The sequence below is a fragment of the Anas platyrhynchos genome, chromosome 13, assembly GCF_047663525.1.
Source record: "Anas platyrhynchos isolate ZD024472 breed Pekin duck chromosome 13, IASCAAS_PekinDuck_T2T, whole genome shotgun sequence".
In the NCBI taxonomy this organism is placed as follows: domain Eukaryota; kingdom Metazoa; phylum Chordata; class Aves; order Anseriformes; family Anatidae; genus Anas; species Anas platyrhynchos.
The window spans coordinates 6,011,593-6,027,982 of record NC_092599.1 but is presented as its reverse complement, the minus strand read 5'-3'; the positions used below and the strand labels follow the sequence as shown (position 1 = coordinate 6,027,982).

Genomic DNA, 16,390 nt, shown 5'->3' with positions numbered 1-16,390 from the left:
TATGTCAACATCCATTATGGTTTCAAAAATAAGTTTAAAAATAGCTACACCTGGCTATAGTAAATAATAAATATCAAAGACTAGCTAGTAGGCATAATAATCATATAAAACCAAACAGTAATAGAAATGCATGTAGAGTAAACTGGTTATTTGCCTATTTACCAACTCATTATTTTTATGGGCTTGCATAAGCAAACATCTCATTAGATTAAAATGTTTTAAGTAAATATAAGACTATATACTTATCATTTTATATTTAAGTAATTTGGGTTGTACTAGATTCAGATAATTACTAACTGCAGCATAATTGATTTCTCAAAGCAAACCAGTCAGATCTAAACGCCTTTCAATGCTGCATCCAGAATCTAGTCCAGCTTTCCTTTCTGTTGTACTTTGATTCGTATTGCTTTGAAATACATACATATTATGTGTGCACCTACTCATAGGCACTGTACATACCTCTGCAATTAGAAGCCAATGACAAAAAGAAGAAAATTTGATACAGATACACCCATCAATTAAAATAACTGAACACACAATCTTTAAGCATGCAAAAGACAGATACAGTCTCAATCATTGTTGTTGTTTGTTTTGCTTTCCTTTCTTTTTAAATACCTTTGACTTGTAGCCAATACCAGATTAAATTTAAACAGGATCAAATTCAGTTTCACGACTTCAGTTTTAGAAAACTATTCATGAGTTTTCACATATAATAAATCTCTATTGAAAGAATCTAGATCTTGCCTTGCAACTCACTGTGTGGAAAACTGCCAAAACGAGAAATACCTTGCATCCAGTTTTTGTTAACAACAAACCAAGACCTGTACCACTTTTTCTCTTCAAGCTTTGAGTTCCTTACATTGCGAAAACAACTCAAAACTAGGGAAAAATGCATTTTCAGAACCCTAAGTTTACCTTAGACATGAACATCCTCAATGACACAGTAATAGAATCTCATTTCTACAGAACATTCATCTTTAACAAAGACCATGCTGTACAAAGCAGCAGAAAAAAACACCTAGTAATACTTATCAAACCATTTTCACCATCAAAAGCACATTGTTACATGCATGATAGATTTTACAAATGAATTTTTCTTCTGAACAAATATCAAAGAAAGCTCCAACACATATTCATGGAGTATTTCTGTTGGTTTTGTTAGCAGTGTAGGATTTATGTCATCTGCCAATTCAATAGCTTACACTGAGAACAAACAAACCAAAAAAAAAACAACAAAGAAACTGGCAGTTACAGGCTTTTGACCCGAGAGTGTTAACAAAAGGAATCTGAGACAGAATTAAACAAAAGGAAATACTTAAGACAATGCATTTTCTAATGGAAATTCACACGAGTGAAAAACAGAAAGCACAGCAAGAAATAAATCCATCTTAACCATTACTTTGACAGGAATAATGGTCTTTGTATAGACTTATTTTATCATTAGAAATAACTGCATTAAATTACTGAAATGTTCTCCCATTTGTTTTATCTTTATGCTGCTTTAGGACACTTCAAATGGAGAAACTGCTAGAAAAAAAAAAAAAAGCATGCAGGATGCTATCTGTGTATGTCTGCCAGTAAGATGGCTTTCACAGCTTGAAACCTTCTCTGTTTCTGCTCCTCAGCTTCCTGGATGCAAAACACATGGGAAGAATCCTTGTAGAAAAGGATGAAAGGAGCATAAAAACTCTCACCATCATCCTTCAAATTATGCCCTGCTTAATATCAATAGAGCAAGAAAAGCTAATTTGGCAACTTAACCAAATCAGTCTACTTTTTTCACAGTGCTGCCTCAAGCAAGGGTTCAAATTTACTGTCACTGTGGTCCTGTACATCATCTTTTAGGACCAAAAGTGTTTCTTTTTTTTTTCCCTCTCATTGCTAACCATTCCTTCCTTCACTTGCCCTACCTACTAGTCTACCAATTTCCCTTCTGCGTTGGCCAGACCTGTCCTCAATGATTTGTTTTGAAGTGATCATCATCACCTGCAGGAATATTCCAGAAATTTTGGAGAACCTATTTTAAAGGTCTCATTCATCTGCAAACATAAAAGTAAGTATCATGTGTTGCACTTGAAAATTCAGACTATTAATTTTACAAGGCATTATGTCATTGTTGTGCTTTAACTTTACTGCACAACACATGGAAATGTCCTTCTCATCTCGTTCCCTACTGGTTCTACCAAGGCTAATGGATCTACATAGACAGCAGGGAAAAAAAAAACAACACAACCTATTGGGCTCTGAAGGCAAATTTTTCCATTTCTGTTTAAAATGTAGCCTCTATAATGGAACTGTACTGGTCAACAGCAGGGCTTTTTGTTTGTCCCCCAGTACATGTTTCACAAATTGGATAAGAACCACTGAAGTTAGAATTAGCTGGTGAGAATTTGACTCTCATTTATTAAGCTGAGTGAGGTTTACAATGCAGAAACTATTGATTCAATGTGCACATTAATATGGTGCCTCAAATGAGCAGCGAGTGCTGCCTAGTTTTTGGAAAACTAACTAGCAGAACAATGTAAGTGCTAAATAAAATTCCTTTTATTTACCCTATACATTCTTGGACCTGTATTCATGGTAGAAACGGATCAATCAACCTTTTTTCTTCCCAAAGCATGTAGCCAAGTGTCAGTTCCAGTTGGAATTTCTCCTGTGCTCTGGTATGTTGTAGAGTCATAGGTAACTTTAAATCATGAGTGCATGTGTTTACGAACAAATTTATTTCTCCACAATCTCAATAATTCTAGCAGCATTAACAATAAAATAAAATAAAAATAATAAGAAAAAACAACTTCATACAAATAGAGCAGAGAATGTTGCTGTTTCTCACCACGCATAACATGTAGAAGCTGATACTTCCAGTATTTGGATGAAATAACAAAAGGTATTGAAATGTAAAATCTGCCGTGGGAATATTTATGAATATTGCTTAAATTACATTACAAAATGAAATTAATGCAAAGCTGCTGCTACAGCCTTTCATGCAATTTAATTTATAGTTTGCATAAATAAAGGAAACAAATGAATGCATTATAACTCTTTAATTTCTTACCTTGCCCTTCTGGAGTTTCACCAAAGGGATTCACTTCAACCTGAGTGGCATCAATTTTCAAGAAAAGATTATACAGCTTCTTAATTTGATCTGCTGCCTAAATTTGATCAAGAGATTTACAGTTACCACACAGAAAAAATAAAAGTTTATGTTTTCAAGGCAAAGGTAAACCATTATTGATTATTGTTAATGTATTAAATTGCACTAGCTCTACATAATTACAGCTTTTATTTCTGTTTTCTTAATCATATTTACATACTATCTAAAATAGCTATAATATGGCAATATGATACTGCATAACATTTAGTAAGCACTCATTTAAAGAGTGCATGAACTGGAGATTTTCTACAAAATAAACAGCACAATTACTACAGACAACTTTAATTTTAAAAGTGCCTAACAGTTCACAATGACACGTTCTCCAGTATGCTGAGATCTAAGTTGCATACACATTAATCAGTCTAAACTCCAGAAACTACAAAGCTCTATGTACACACAACTGACTATAGAAAAAATACACACATTTCTCCTTCCTACATCACTCCAGTGTTTTCTTAAAGAAATTGCGTCAGAAGCATGCTCATTTATTCCCTAAAGTATACTCTTGCTTGTTCCTTATTGCTGCTCACCATCTCTCTCCCAGTGACTGGTTTGGGGCCAAAGTATTGTGACTGACTATAAACGTCCAGATCATTTGTTCATATGACATTCTTCCATTAAAAGAACAGTTTAGCCTTCAACAACAGCAACATGAACTTGCATTAAAAAAAAAAAATCTCTTTGGTTCATTACACAGTGACAAGCTATTTGCTGAAATGAGTTTGCAGATGAAGAAGTATCCTAATAAAGAACCCTTCAAATTTGTTCCTTCATTACTGATCATTTAACTGAAGTATACAAACCAAAAGTATTTGCGACTTTTCATACTAGCAAAGTGAATGAGAATAAAAACTGCAAGTCAGTTTTCTCCCACAACTTCATGCCTAAGAGAAAACATTATGATTGAAAAGACTCAACCCCAATGCAGCACTACATCAGGAAGGACATGACTGGCAGGTTGAGGAATGTCCCTACTCCCTTCAACGCAGCGATGACAAGGCTGCACCTGGAGTCCTACATCCAATTTTGGGTCCCACACTCCCAGGCAAAGAGAAGTGGACAAAGTGGACAGGGCTACATAGACCAAATGGCTCTGGGACTACAACACAGTACCCACAATGAGAGGCTGAGGGAGCTGGGCTTGCATATTCTGGTGAAGAAGATGCAACAGCAGCCTATAACTATGGTGAAGAACAGTTACAAAGATGAGGAACTGAACTCTTCTCACTGGAGGCAGATAGTAAAAAAAAAAAAAAACATAACGCTCACAAGCTGTGGGTTGGGGAGGTTCAAACTGAACATTAGAAAAAAACAACACCTTTTTCACTAGGCAGGTTCTGCAACATTGGCGAAGGTCGACCAGTGTGGTCAGAAACATCTGTCTTGGAGGCTTTCAGGGCTTGGCTAGACAAAGTCACAGCTGATGAGCTCTTATGTTTGCAATGGCCCCAATTTGAGCTGGAGACTGCACCAGCTGACCTCCAGAGGTCCCTTCTAACCAACACGCCTAAGACTCTTTTTAAAGAGTTATACTTTGGAAGCAGCATACAAATTGCTTATGAAGTCTTCCCTGCTGAAAAGTTATTATCAGCTCAAGCATTCTCAGTGGTTTTGACTTTAAAAATTTATCAGAGTTATAAACCTGTACCCACCAAGGCAGCAGTTTCCTTGGCACGGACAGTCCAGTTGACAAACTATCCTAATACCACATTGGTAAGGCTATCACAGTTATGCTAGGGACAAAGTCCCACCATGCATCCCACAGAGAATCTGGGCAACCTGAAAAACTGTTGCTGCCCCAGCATGCTGTTGTAATTTCAGCAGATCACCAAAATCACTTAAGTTTTATTACAGGCTGCTCTATCTTTCAGCACCTCTCTGAATCAGGCAGCTTACTGTCACCATTTCCCTTTCTCAAGCCTCTTCAAGGCAAAGCATAAAATCCCAGCCATGGAGTACTGAATACATAAGCAAATACTAGAATTCATCTGAATAAAAACTACATCCCTATGATTCAGTGAATTCCTTTGAGGAGCTGATAGCATAAGGAAAGAAATGCACGCACTGCAGTATTATTTAAATGTATTGTTGAAAAGTCCATGTATAGTTGTTAATAATTAAGTACCAGAACTCTTCAAGGGTTGAAAGGTTCTACAAAATCATTTCTCCTCATTAAATATACAGCTAACTCTTCAAACGTGTGTTAATCAACTTAATGATTATGCATTTGTTAATTGCGCAGTTGGGATAGAAAATAATTAAAACTGCTGAATTAAAAATAAAGGAATTCTACAAAAATGACAGTTTGATACTATGGAAAAAAAAAGGCAAAAGTAGCTAAATATTGTATCTGTTTTCCAGTTATCTGAGTTAAATTAAACAACTTTTTTTTCTCTGCAGAATTATTCATAAATGCAAAATACCTTGCACACTTATGTTCTATGTGGAATTCCAATATATATAAGAGATACTGAAAAGATAAGCTGGTAGCCTTTTGGTTTTATTTTGAGCTGAAGTAATAAAAAAGGCTTCAGTTACACAAAAAGATACACTTCCCCACGTTAAGGGCCAGATCTTCCAAAAAAAAAAAAAGATGTACCTGTGTAATTCACTGTGTTCTACTGGAATTCCAATGAAATAAAACACTCCTATGTGGTATCAATTGCTTCAAATCCAAAGGACGTTTAGTTTGGAATAATAAGGTCCTTGATCCAATTGGTAAACCCTGATGACATTTATATTGGGGCAAGTTAGTATTTAAAATGTCAAAACGGTCTTGGTCTAATAAAAAATTAGCCTCTCATGTATGTTTGGGAAGCATTACCATACAGTTGAGCTAAAATGTCTTCAGTAAAAACTGAGGGAGTAGAGTCAAGTCACCTGCTGTTGTAAAGGTCCTTTGAAACCCAAATTTTTTGCCATCTGCAGTGCCTGACGATCTTGAATGCCTTCAAAAATATCTATTTCCTCCTGTAACAATAATATGAATATTTAGTTATATTTATGCAATCTGAATGGAGATTTTTAACTTCAAAAGGAAAACACTTAGTATATATTTGCAAATTAGTAATTAAAATATGGCTGTTTGCCAAAGTTTCTCTGAGACTGAGGCTATAGCAGCTGCCTATAGGGTATGTTATAATTACCACACTATCTATGAAACAGTCCTTCCAAAAAATATATAATTCTTCAGGGTGGCATGCTGACAAGACAATGTGACACCAGTTTTCACTTTTAATTACTGTACAGATGGCGTTGACGAATATTTAGTCTGTTAATTTTTATGACATCTCCTGGAATATTTTCAAAGCAATGGTGTCACTGCCCAATAACACTGTGAAGTTTATATAATTTTAAAATGCACATTAAATATTTTTATATTTTTTGAATAATTGCACTTGTTTGTATCAATTATTTTCCCAGATGAATAGCTTGAGTACTCATTACCATGCCACAGTAAGACAAAAAAACAAAAACTTAAATGTAGTCATTATTAAGAAAGCAATTGTAACAGCTGTATTTCAGATGCAAAAGTCAACCAGGTACTAAGAAATAATTAATAACTACGTCAATTAGAAAAAAAAACGGAAACAATAATCACATTGGCAGTGACCCACTTGTCAAAGAACTGTGTACCTTCTGCAAAGTAACACACCAGACCACTCATAAAAACATGTCATATGTTAAATTCAACATAACACATTAACAGCCAAATATAAGCTCTTTCTAACCAAGCTGCAGATACACATACTGACAAAATCAGGTGTTATACACAGTTTTATCATTTACTAGATGATAGGTCTGGACTCTTATTTAGATTAACACACTTCCTGTGGTTCTTGCTATCTTCTTTCTGCACACAGAATTAAGGTAAATGGAAAAAGAAGGAAAAATTGCATATAATATTTTCCATAACTGATAAGGAAAATGTTGAATCTTAAACATTATTTCAATACCTTAAAGATAAGTTCTGGGCTAGTAACTGCAACTTCTTCTATGTCAACACCACCCTGTGGACTGCCAACCATAACAGGTCCATTGCAGGCTCTGTCCATCAAAATTGCAAAGTATGTTTCCCTTGAAATATTCAGTGCTTCTGCAACCATCACCTAAAAATCAATACAGGGGAAAAGAAAACAGCAACATTTCTGACTGATCCATCTAGCTGGTTACACCTAATCTGAACACAGCTTTAATTCCTTGATATGTCAATGCGCTAAAATCTTTTGCAATGTAATAGCAAGTACAAATTAACAGAACCAGTAAGAGACAGTATTTCCATCTGCTGTGATCAAGCACAGAACATTGTGGCTCATGTTTTCTTCTATGCCTTAAAAAGCACCAGTTTGACACTTACTCTCCTGAAAAGAAACATTCGTTCCATTGCTTTTACAAGATAACATAACCCAGTGATTTTTTTTCAATAAATCTCATCTCCCTAAATGAGACTCCCCTGATGCTGCTATTCTCATATTCAATAAACACTGTAAACCAGGAACCTAGTGCTGATTTTTCCAAGAAGAGAATCATAGCTGCTGCAAGGACAACCTCCACAACACCTTTTCATTCTCAACAAGCACTTTAACATGTGGCCCCCTGAAAAATCTGAGTCACAAGGGACCGGTCTTGCAAATCACATACATGTAAGGGTGTTACGTTGGCTTTCTGATGCATCCCATAGGTAGTGGCACTCCTCACCAGCAAAGTCTCTCTTAAACTCTCTACCTCCTTCTCACAGACGGCCACCTCCTACACTTAAATCTTAGCACTGTATTCCTGCCCTGCCTAAATATTTCTTAAAGAAATGAGGATACAGCTAATTCTGCCATCCAGCTTTGTACTTTCACTTTAGAGACAAGCAGATGTGCACCCTCAGATATTGGCATGATCTAAAAACACAGGAATTTGTTTTTCCAAAAAGCTACCCATTTTTCTGTATCACTATAAACTACAGAGCCATTTTGTACCAATATCTGACAGATACTTCTGCATGTAACAAAAAAAATATTCAAGTCCTACATGTTTTGAATCTACAAGTACTCACAAGAATGAGGGGGAATGGCCCATGTAAATTCTTCATTACAGTTTTTTCTCTCCTCCCCAAAATATGCCAAAAGTCAAAGGCCTTTCCATTTAAGTATTACAGTAACTATGCTCTCCTCTATCTGAACTGTGATTTTTGCAGTAGTTTAACAATAACTGTGAAAGCAATTTCAGAAACTACGTAGTTTTATTGTTGGAAAAGGACTCAAAAAATTGTAGGTTTGATGGAAGAATACCAAATTTTCCCAAATGTTCTTCATTTTAAAAAACATCTGCATATGATCGCTACTAATTGCTCTTTACACTCGTAACAGGTGCCATAATCTCAGGTGCAAAGACTGTAGCTCTGCTATGCACTGCTAGAGCTCTGTTCTAAGACAACAGTTTTGCTTTTCAACCTGGAAGCTGAGCAGTCACATCTGCACTTTAATTTGCAGTACGGCTTCTCCCTCTGACAACCAATCTCTTAAGCATCGTTTCATATCTTTCAATGGAAGCAGCGGAAATAAGGAAAAAATATTTCCTTAAGATTAATATAATTAAAAAGGAGTAAACGGCAATGTCTTTTTAATGTGGTCTGTTTATCAGGTGACAGTTCTGAAAAATGATGGTAGGCAAAGATCATCACTCTGAATGAAAGATAAGGTGAAATTCATTCTATCAGTCAGCAGTTCAAACTCCGGAGATGCAAGAGGCATGCACACACCTGCAGTCTTAAAACTCTGCCTACCCAGCAAGATGTGTTCCATCAAGTAAGTATTTCTGGGGTTTTCATAGTTCAAGGACTATAAACAAGAAAGATGCACTATACTTTCACCCAAGTCGCTTTTTTGACATTCTACTCCTGAGTACATAAGAAATAATGTACTTACCTTCTGCCAGGTTGTACATCTCAACAGAACAGAAAAAAAAAAAAAAGTAAGAGACAAGGAATTAAATGAAACTCTCTTGCTCTCAATGCAAGGAAAGATGCTATTTCTTTATTGTGTTTTGACTTGGAAAAGATACTCTTTATAATAATTTTGCTTCTTTCTCCTTTTACCTTTCCTCATTCATGGAACATGGGGTAATGTAAAGAAATAGCTCAAACAAGCAACTGTTCAAAGCAAACTAAGGGAAACTAGGGGAAAGGAGACAACTAAGAAAACAGAAAACTACCATATCTCTTAAAAGCATCTGCCTATTTTAGACTACTATAAAAGGGATGCTAAAAGCCCACTTCAGAAACATAGCTCAGCTACCTGCCACAATTCATCAAATTAAAAGCAAAGATATGGAAAGCATCCTTGAGTTGCTACAATTAGACCTTTTACCTGAGTGAATGGTTTCACCTTCGTACGTATCCTGCATCAATGCATCTGAAAAATGTGAGTTATTTGCTTTAGACTCAGGTCAAACAAAACCACCTGGTCCTACTGGAACTTGTCAGAGTTGTTCATTTTCTAGAGTGCTCAGGATCCAGGCCAGGCTTATGACGGGGATCAGCACAATGAGTCTTTAGGACTATGTTTGCAACCACAGCAGGTGGAACATGTATTATTGAATCGGGTATCTTTTCCATTGCTGCTTCAGAGCCAAGTTTCTTCTTACCATTGCTAATTAACCATGCCAACATCAGCAAATAGTTCTGTCGTACCTCACAAAACTACCACTAGTCTGTCTACTCTGTAATAGGTGAGCTTATTGTAGTGTACAAATTGTTGTCAGATAGTGCAACATCTCTCTACTCCCAGTGAAAACAGCTACCATCCTCCCTTCACCATCCTCCCTTTCTGCTGCAGAGCAAAAACAGGGAGACTGATGTTAAATATTATTTGATAAATGCTACCCATCATTCACTTGACAAAACTAAAGTAACTAAAACGAACCCATAATGAACTGAGGTTGAAAAATGAAAAGGGTGCAAATAAATCTACAAACTTAACTTTTCTGATATTTTGTCTATTTGCTTATGACAAAGAAGTACCCAGTTTTGCACACTTGGTTTACATTTAAACTATCTAGCTTACCACATCAGGCTTATATTTAAAGCGCCCTGGGGAAAAAAAAAATTTTCTTCAGAATTTCACGATAACTTGAAGTTTTCCTTCTTAAAAACGAATCATTACTTAAAAAATTAAGTCACATCTAATTTCATGAGGATAACTATAACGGCTCTTTATACTGAATCAAATATTCAAAATGTTAATCGTTATTGCTTGGAGAGAAAACACAGGTAGCAAATTATCAGGTTGTCATGATTAGAGAAGACTGTCTTCTCAGATAACCAGGCTCTCCAAATTCCAAGCTGCCATAAGAGGATTTTATGTAAACTCACAAAATAGCTTACAAGTTATGAAGTAACTGAGGAGCCTGCTATTTATTTAAGAAACTGTCTAAAAAAGCACAAACATACTTTAAATTCTGCACAAGCTGAGAAAGCAATCTAAAAACTCAATTTTCTTTTCCATAATTACTCTAATTGTACAAAAATTCCATCTTTTCTCTTTCCTTACAAAAACATGTAAAAGGTGACTTCCATTCCCTGACTTGACACTAACTCATTGTTTGCCTTGAATAAAGTGATTTAATAACTATTTTCCTTCTGAAAATAAATAAAAAGAAAAACCAAGTTTTACTATTTATTTACTTATTTTTAAACATAAGAATTCCCTCAGACTTTCAAAACCAGCCAAAAGTTCAAAAAATGTAAAAATATGCCTTTTCTTTTCAGGGTGAACTGCAATCTTCTTTAAGTACACCTAAACGTGCGTTCTTACATATACACACAGAGTGAGCAAATGCCTTGAAACTGAACAAAATTGCCTTCTATTCTCAACTTCCCTACTCCTCTAAGCAAATATGAAGAGTCTGTCTGGCATTTTCTGTGCACTACTATCTGCCCTCTTCACTAAATGAGAGCCTAGACACTGCTAAACCCATTTTTATTCACATTTCTGTGGTTTGTGCCTTGATTAAAGTTTCAGTGTTTGGCACTGCAGTCTTGATACTGCAAACCTGAATGCCTCAAATCCTTTAACTATCTTCAAGACCCTAGAATGGGCTAAACTTGAGAAATATAGATGTTTTTAAAAGACTTTTTTTTTTTTCCTGGGGAATGGTCTTTTTGATGACACAGATGCATCACTTTAAGCAGGTTTCTTCAACTCTCTAACAAACAATGAGGATCCCATTAACCAATCTGTTATATATTTAATTACTTTAAAACAGGATATATGATCTTACCATAAATTACCAAGACTCAAGATCTTGACACCAAAATTATTTAGAACATACTGTTACCTTGTTACGTATCTGTGTGATAAACATATGAATTAGCCTATGACTTTTAAGAATTAACTGTAAAATCAGAATGTAGTGTCTGACAATAGACGATCAGCTTCTTTCAGTGAAAAGCATCATACAGATTTATCATGAATCCATGTTAAAATGCTTACAAACTATTTTTACAAAGTATTTCCTGCAAAGTTTTCATGCAACTTAAAGGAAAAAATATACTATCAAGGCTACTTTTCTGTGTCATCAAAATAAATCTCTTAAGTTCAGTAGCACAAACTTCACCTTATGCTTCATATATGCCCTTGCTGCTTACTCTTGAATGTTACTTATACAAGAAAGATGGGGATGGGAAGGAAAGCTATAAGTTAAATCTTCTATAGCTATTCTATACGTGACACAGAAGTCATCTTAATACAAATCCTTTAAATAATCTTACTCAAAAATTCCCAGGAGTCATACCTTTCTTTCATTTCTATCAATTTCAAAGAAAACTTAAAAGTTTCCTTTTCAGAACTGAACATATAAATGAATAGACTTGCACTCAGACAAAAGAGTGAAATTTCCTGTATTGATGCATTTTAAGTAGCTCAACTACAGGAAAAGAATAAAACCAAAGAATTTATAAAGGCAAGCTGCTTTTACAATACACAATTCTCAAAGCAGAGTGCCTTAATATTGGAAATGTATATCCTTTTTTATAACCTTACTGTTATCACAATCTCTGACAGACATGCCTTAATAGTAATACCGTTCCTTCTTTTTAATATCTAGTATTTCTTTTTAACAACACCTATCAGGAGTGATGGTAATTTGCTGTTCTTGCTCCCCAAGAGAAGAACCACCTGAGCACCTTTCTCCAGCCCTCATTAGATAGATGCTTTCCAGACAAGTGTTCCCCTTCTATGTTAATACCAAGCTGTTCACAATATATTAAAAAGTGAACTGCAATTCCTTTCAGCTCATGCCAAATTATCTCTTGGCATCACATACAGTGTGGGTCTTGACTACGCACCTGTCTGAGGATCTTTGTTCAGACAAACAAAGCAAGAGATAAAAACATACATAGTAGGTAAGTAATTGCTAGGATTTCCTGACTTTGAGAATTGTACTAAGCTAGAAATGAAAATTAATTACAACATACTAGCTCAACTCAACCATGACCATGCCCACATTTTACCATGCATCCACAACATGTTGAAAACAAAATACTTGCAATCACGACCGTTTTTATTTTTTATTTTTTAAATTGAGATCATTCTCATACAAAATCATCTGTCTCTATCTTTAATGAGGGTTGCCCAAAGTTATTCATAAATGAATTAAAGATAATAATACTGCAAGTCATCATGTATATATTACTTCTCTTAGCAGACAGTCTATATGCATGTACAGCTATGCTATATAGAGTTCTGCTAGCATTTAGTATATATTTGATAAAGCATGAAGCTATGAGAAATTAGGTATGCTGAATTTTATAGACAAAGCATATGCATACAAACATAAGCAGTGTAATGTATTTTTTTCTTTCAACAACCAGATGAAAGAAATCTGATGTTGGAAAAGGAATGGAAAAAAATCTATGGCATATAGCACAGCATGTTTATACATGCTGTAGCTAAACACAGTTCTTAACTTTTAAGAGGCATACATCTTACCTTTTTCACTGTCACACCATCCTTTGGAGTTTGCTTTGTTGACAGATTGTACCCAATCATCTGTTTAGCAAGCTGTTCAACAGTCTTAGGGCTACAAACAAAGGAAAAAGGTTAGCCTATTGAAAGATATTAAAAGAAAGTCAAATAGCTATTGTAAACAGCTTAAATATTAAAACAAAATCAATTAATTCACACTTTTTCAATTTTAAAGGCTTACTCTTTAGTTAGATGGACTCCTCCTTTCAATCCACTGTTGAAAATACCTTTTCCTCTCCCTCCAGCCAGAATCTGTGCCTTCAGAACAATTTCCTTTGCCTCTGTGAAAGAAACACAATGCTATTCTATTGTCTGTCATTTATTGAGCTTGTTAGCTTAAGTTTAAAAAGTATTTGCTGGTTAGATTGTTTAAAAAAAATGGGAAGTTCAAAACTGGTGAGCAATAAAATGATAGTCAATTCACCATTTCATAAAGCAACATTGAAAAAAAAAATGGAGATTAAAGGATAAATATATAGTAACTATCAGATGGATAAATACGACATTATTTAGATAAAAATCATGCTATTAATACTACACAACCTGCATATCAAACTGTATGCTGATATGGTTTGTTGGCTTACACTCTGGCATGGTTTTTTTTTTAAATCATGAATCAAACCATAATTTCTATTGAATGCAGAACAAAAATTCTCATCAAGGAAAATACACTCCTGTCCTTGCTCTGAATACATGAAAGTAAGGCTGTGGATGTGGTTATAAAAGAAATTTTCATCCCCCTCACAACTGATGCTGGCATTACCAGGTAAATCCAGCAATGGAAAACTTGTTATCCCATGCCCTTCAGATGAGAGAAGGCATCATTTGAAGCTTTGGCAATGTGAATGTAACAGTAACAAGTACAGCAAGACAAAGTGAAAGAAGTAACTGCAGTGAAACACAGGTTCCAAACAGAAGAGATCTTCATATCCTTATCGAGTAAAATGGGGAAAAGAAAAAAACTAAAACAAACAAAACCATCCATCATCTCTGCAGCTCCATGGATGCGTCTTGAACCACAAAGATCTTCCAGGTGGCTATAAGATGTTTATCAACAACAAATACTGTCAATTCTTACAATTACCGTAAAATTACTAGGTATTTTGCAAAGCCTGAGATCCTAAAATTAACATATCCTGTCCTAAATTAGTCATGGCCTAAAGGATAAAATTGTTGTTTTGTGACTGAGTCAATACCCTCTGAATTCTGTGGGGTTCTCTGACTTTACTGATATTTGGATGAGGTCACCTCTTGAATCAAAAGAGTCGATGAAAGTATCCAAGAAAACAGAACAATTTGTTATTAAATTGACAGACTTAGTGCTTAAGTGGCATAGAGGATATATAGATACTTACAGTCAAGCAGACAAAGGCTTTCTAGTTTTGTGTTACATATAAATATTTTACAGATGACTGAATACACTTTTGGATATGAGATCATTTTTGGTGAAGCTCAGTTTCTAACACAGCATCATTTCAAAGTTTGAGGATAATACATTTCAGCAACAAGAAAGCAAGCTGTATATTAGGACAGCAAAAAAATACTATAAAATACATATCTTCTAATTTCCACATTAAGACAGAAATGTATTTTTAACATAGCTATTGGAGGTACTGTACCAGGAGATGCCCGATTCCCAAGCTTCTCAAGACAAAATCCCTCCAGATGTTAATCCATTCAGTAACACCTGACATACATCACTCTGAAACTTAAAAGCATTCACCTTGAAAATATTTCATGCATTCCAATATATTCATGTTCTGAGCTCCCTATTATTCATGCCACTCCAAGGCAGATAACAAGGAAATTTAAATGCAACAAAAAGTTTTATATCAAGTATTTTATAAGCACACAAATTATTAAGATGAATTAAAAGTATAAATCACTTCCCAAGCTGCAGAAGCAAACCCTAAAATCCCAATAGCTGCTGCGATAAAGAATCTAATATAGTATCATTAATAGATGCTGCAAGTATTTAATTAGATCTGTTTAGGTGCCAACCATCCCAACAGTGCTTTGGGATGAGTTTTGGTTGTCAGTGGTATGTGATGTCAGCTGAGCCAATGATCATTGCCCTCTGTGCCACCCATCACTAGGCCAGCAACTCCTTTTTAGTCGCAACTGGCACGCTGCAGAGCGCTGATTATCTTCATTTGGCTACAACAAATGAAGGTAAAGAAAGGAAATAATGTCTACGTTTTTATAATCCACTAGAGGACTATCAAGGCAATACAATGACTTCAGAAAAACAACTATCAAAACCATAAATAAACACACTAGAAGGTAAGCATAACCATGTAAGGATTAGACGTGAAGAACTAATCAATATAGTAGCTCAGCAGAGCACGGTACAGCAGGTTCTTCTTGCCCTGGGGAAAGCAACAGGAAGCAATTTAATTCAATAGTTATTTGCCCAAGCTCTGTAAAATGAAGTAAACCAGCCAGATCTTATTTTATAGTAACTAGGCTTGATCATTCAGTACTTACCAAGCTGATTCACTACTTAACATCACCATTTTACTTAAAGAACCAATCTCTTGAAATGCTCACACAGAGCTGTTTTTATGCCATCTCCTGCCTGAATTCCCAAATTGTGTTATGGAAGTCAACCCCCGAAGAAAAACATGTTTTAAGTTGGAATGTATGAAGCAATTCACCTTCACCTTCATTTGTAGGCTCTAACAAAAATAAATAAAAAGCTGTATATAAAGTCAATATTGTACTCATTAAAAACAAAAAGCTGTAATTAATTTCAATTAGCACCCTTCCAAACTGCTGTAGTAAGGTTGGAAAAATGTTAAGGAAGGATTGTGTGGTTATAAATACTGCATTTGAAGAGAACCTAGCACAAGCAACATGTCTTTACACCCCCATAAAGTACAGTGCAACATTTTCAACAGCAATGCATTTGGTAATTCAGGCTCCAATGAACTTCTGTTTATGTCCATTGACTGATAAACCTTTGTATAAAATTAAAAAACAAACAAACAAAACACACAGATTGTTTCTTGAGCGCATATAAATTTGTTGTCACAGATATAAAAATTTCTTTCACATTAAAAATAATACAAAAAAAGACTGTTTGCTAAGTGTCACTAATTTAGCAGCAAATAGTTGCAAACTGCTCCTTGCAGATTAATGACGCATTTCTGGTAACAGCATGTGTTCTTAACTAATTTTAACTTGGACACATTAATAACTCAGACTTAACAGTTTATTAACT

At 35.1% G+C, this 16,390-nt stretch overlaps 1 protein-coding gene across 1 annotated transcript in view; it reads right to left on the bottom strand.

Annotated features, from left to right (window-relative positions):
- SUCLG2 (succinate-CoA ligase GDP-forming subunit beta) overlaps positions 1 to 16,390 on the bottom strand; it is a 110,763-nt gene that overhangs the window by 46,816 nt on the left and 47,557 nt on the right. Inside the window, exons 3-7 of the mRNA XM_027467515.3 lie at positions 13,349 to 13,448; positions 13,132 to 13,222; positions 7,111 to 7,263; positions 6,035 to 6,124; positions 3,056 to 3,152 (exon numbers count right to left, since the gene is read on the bottom strand). Of these exons, the coding sequence (XP_027323316.2) occupies positions 3,056 to 3,152; positions 6,035 to 6,124; positions 7,111 to 7,263; positions 13,132 to 13,222; positions 13,349 to 13,448 (531 nt within the window). The remainder of the gene's footprint in view (positions 1 to 3,055; positions 3,153 to 6,034; positions 6,125 to 7,110; positions 7,264 to 13,131; positions 13,223 to 13,348; positions 13,449 to 16,390) is intronic.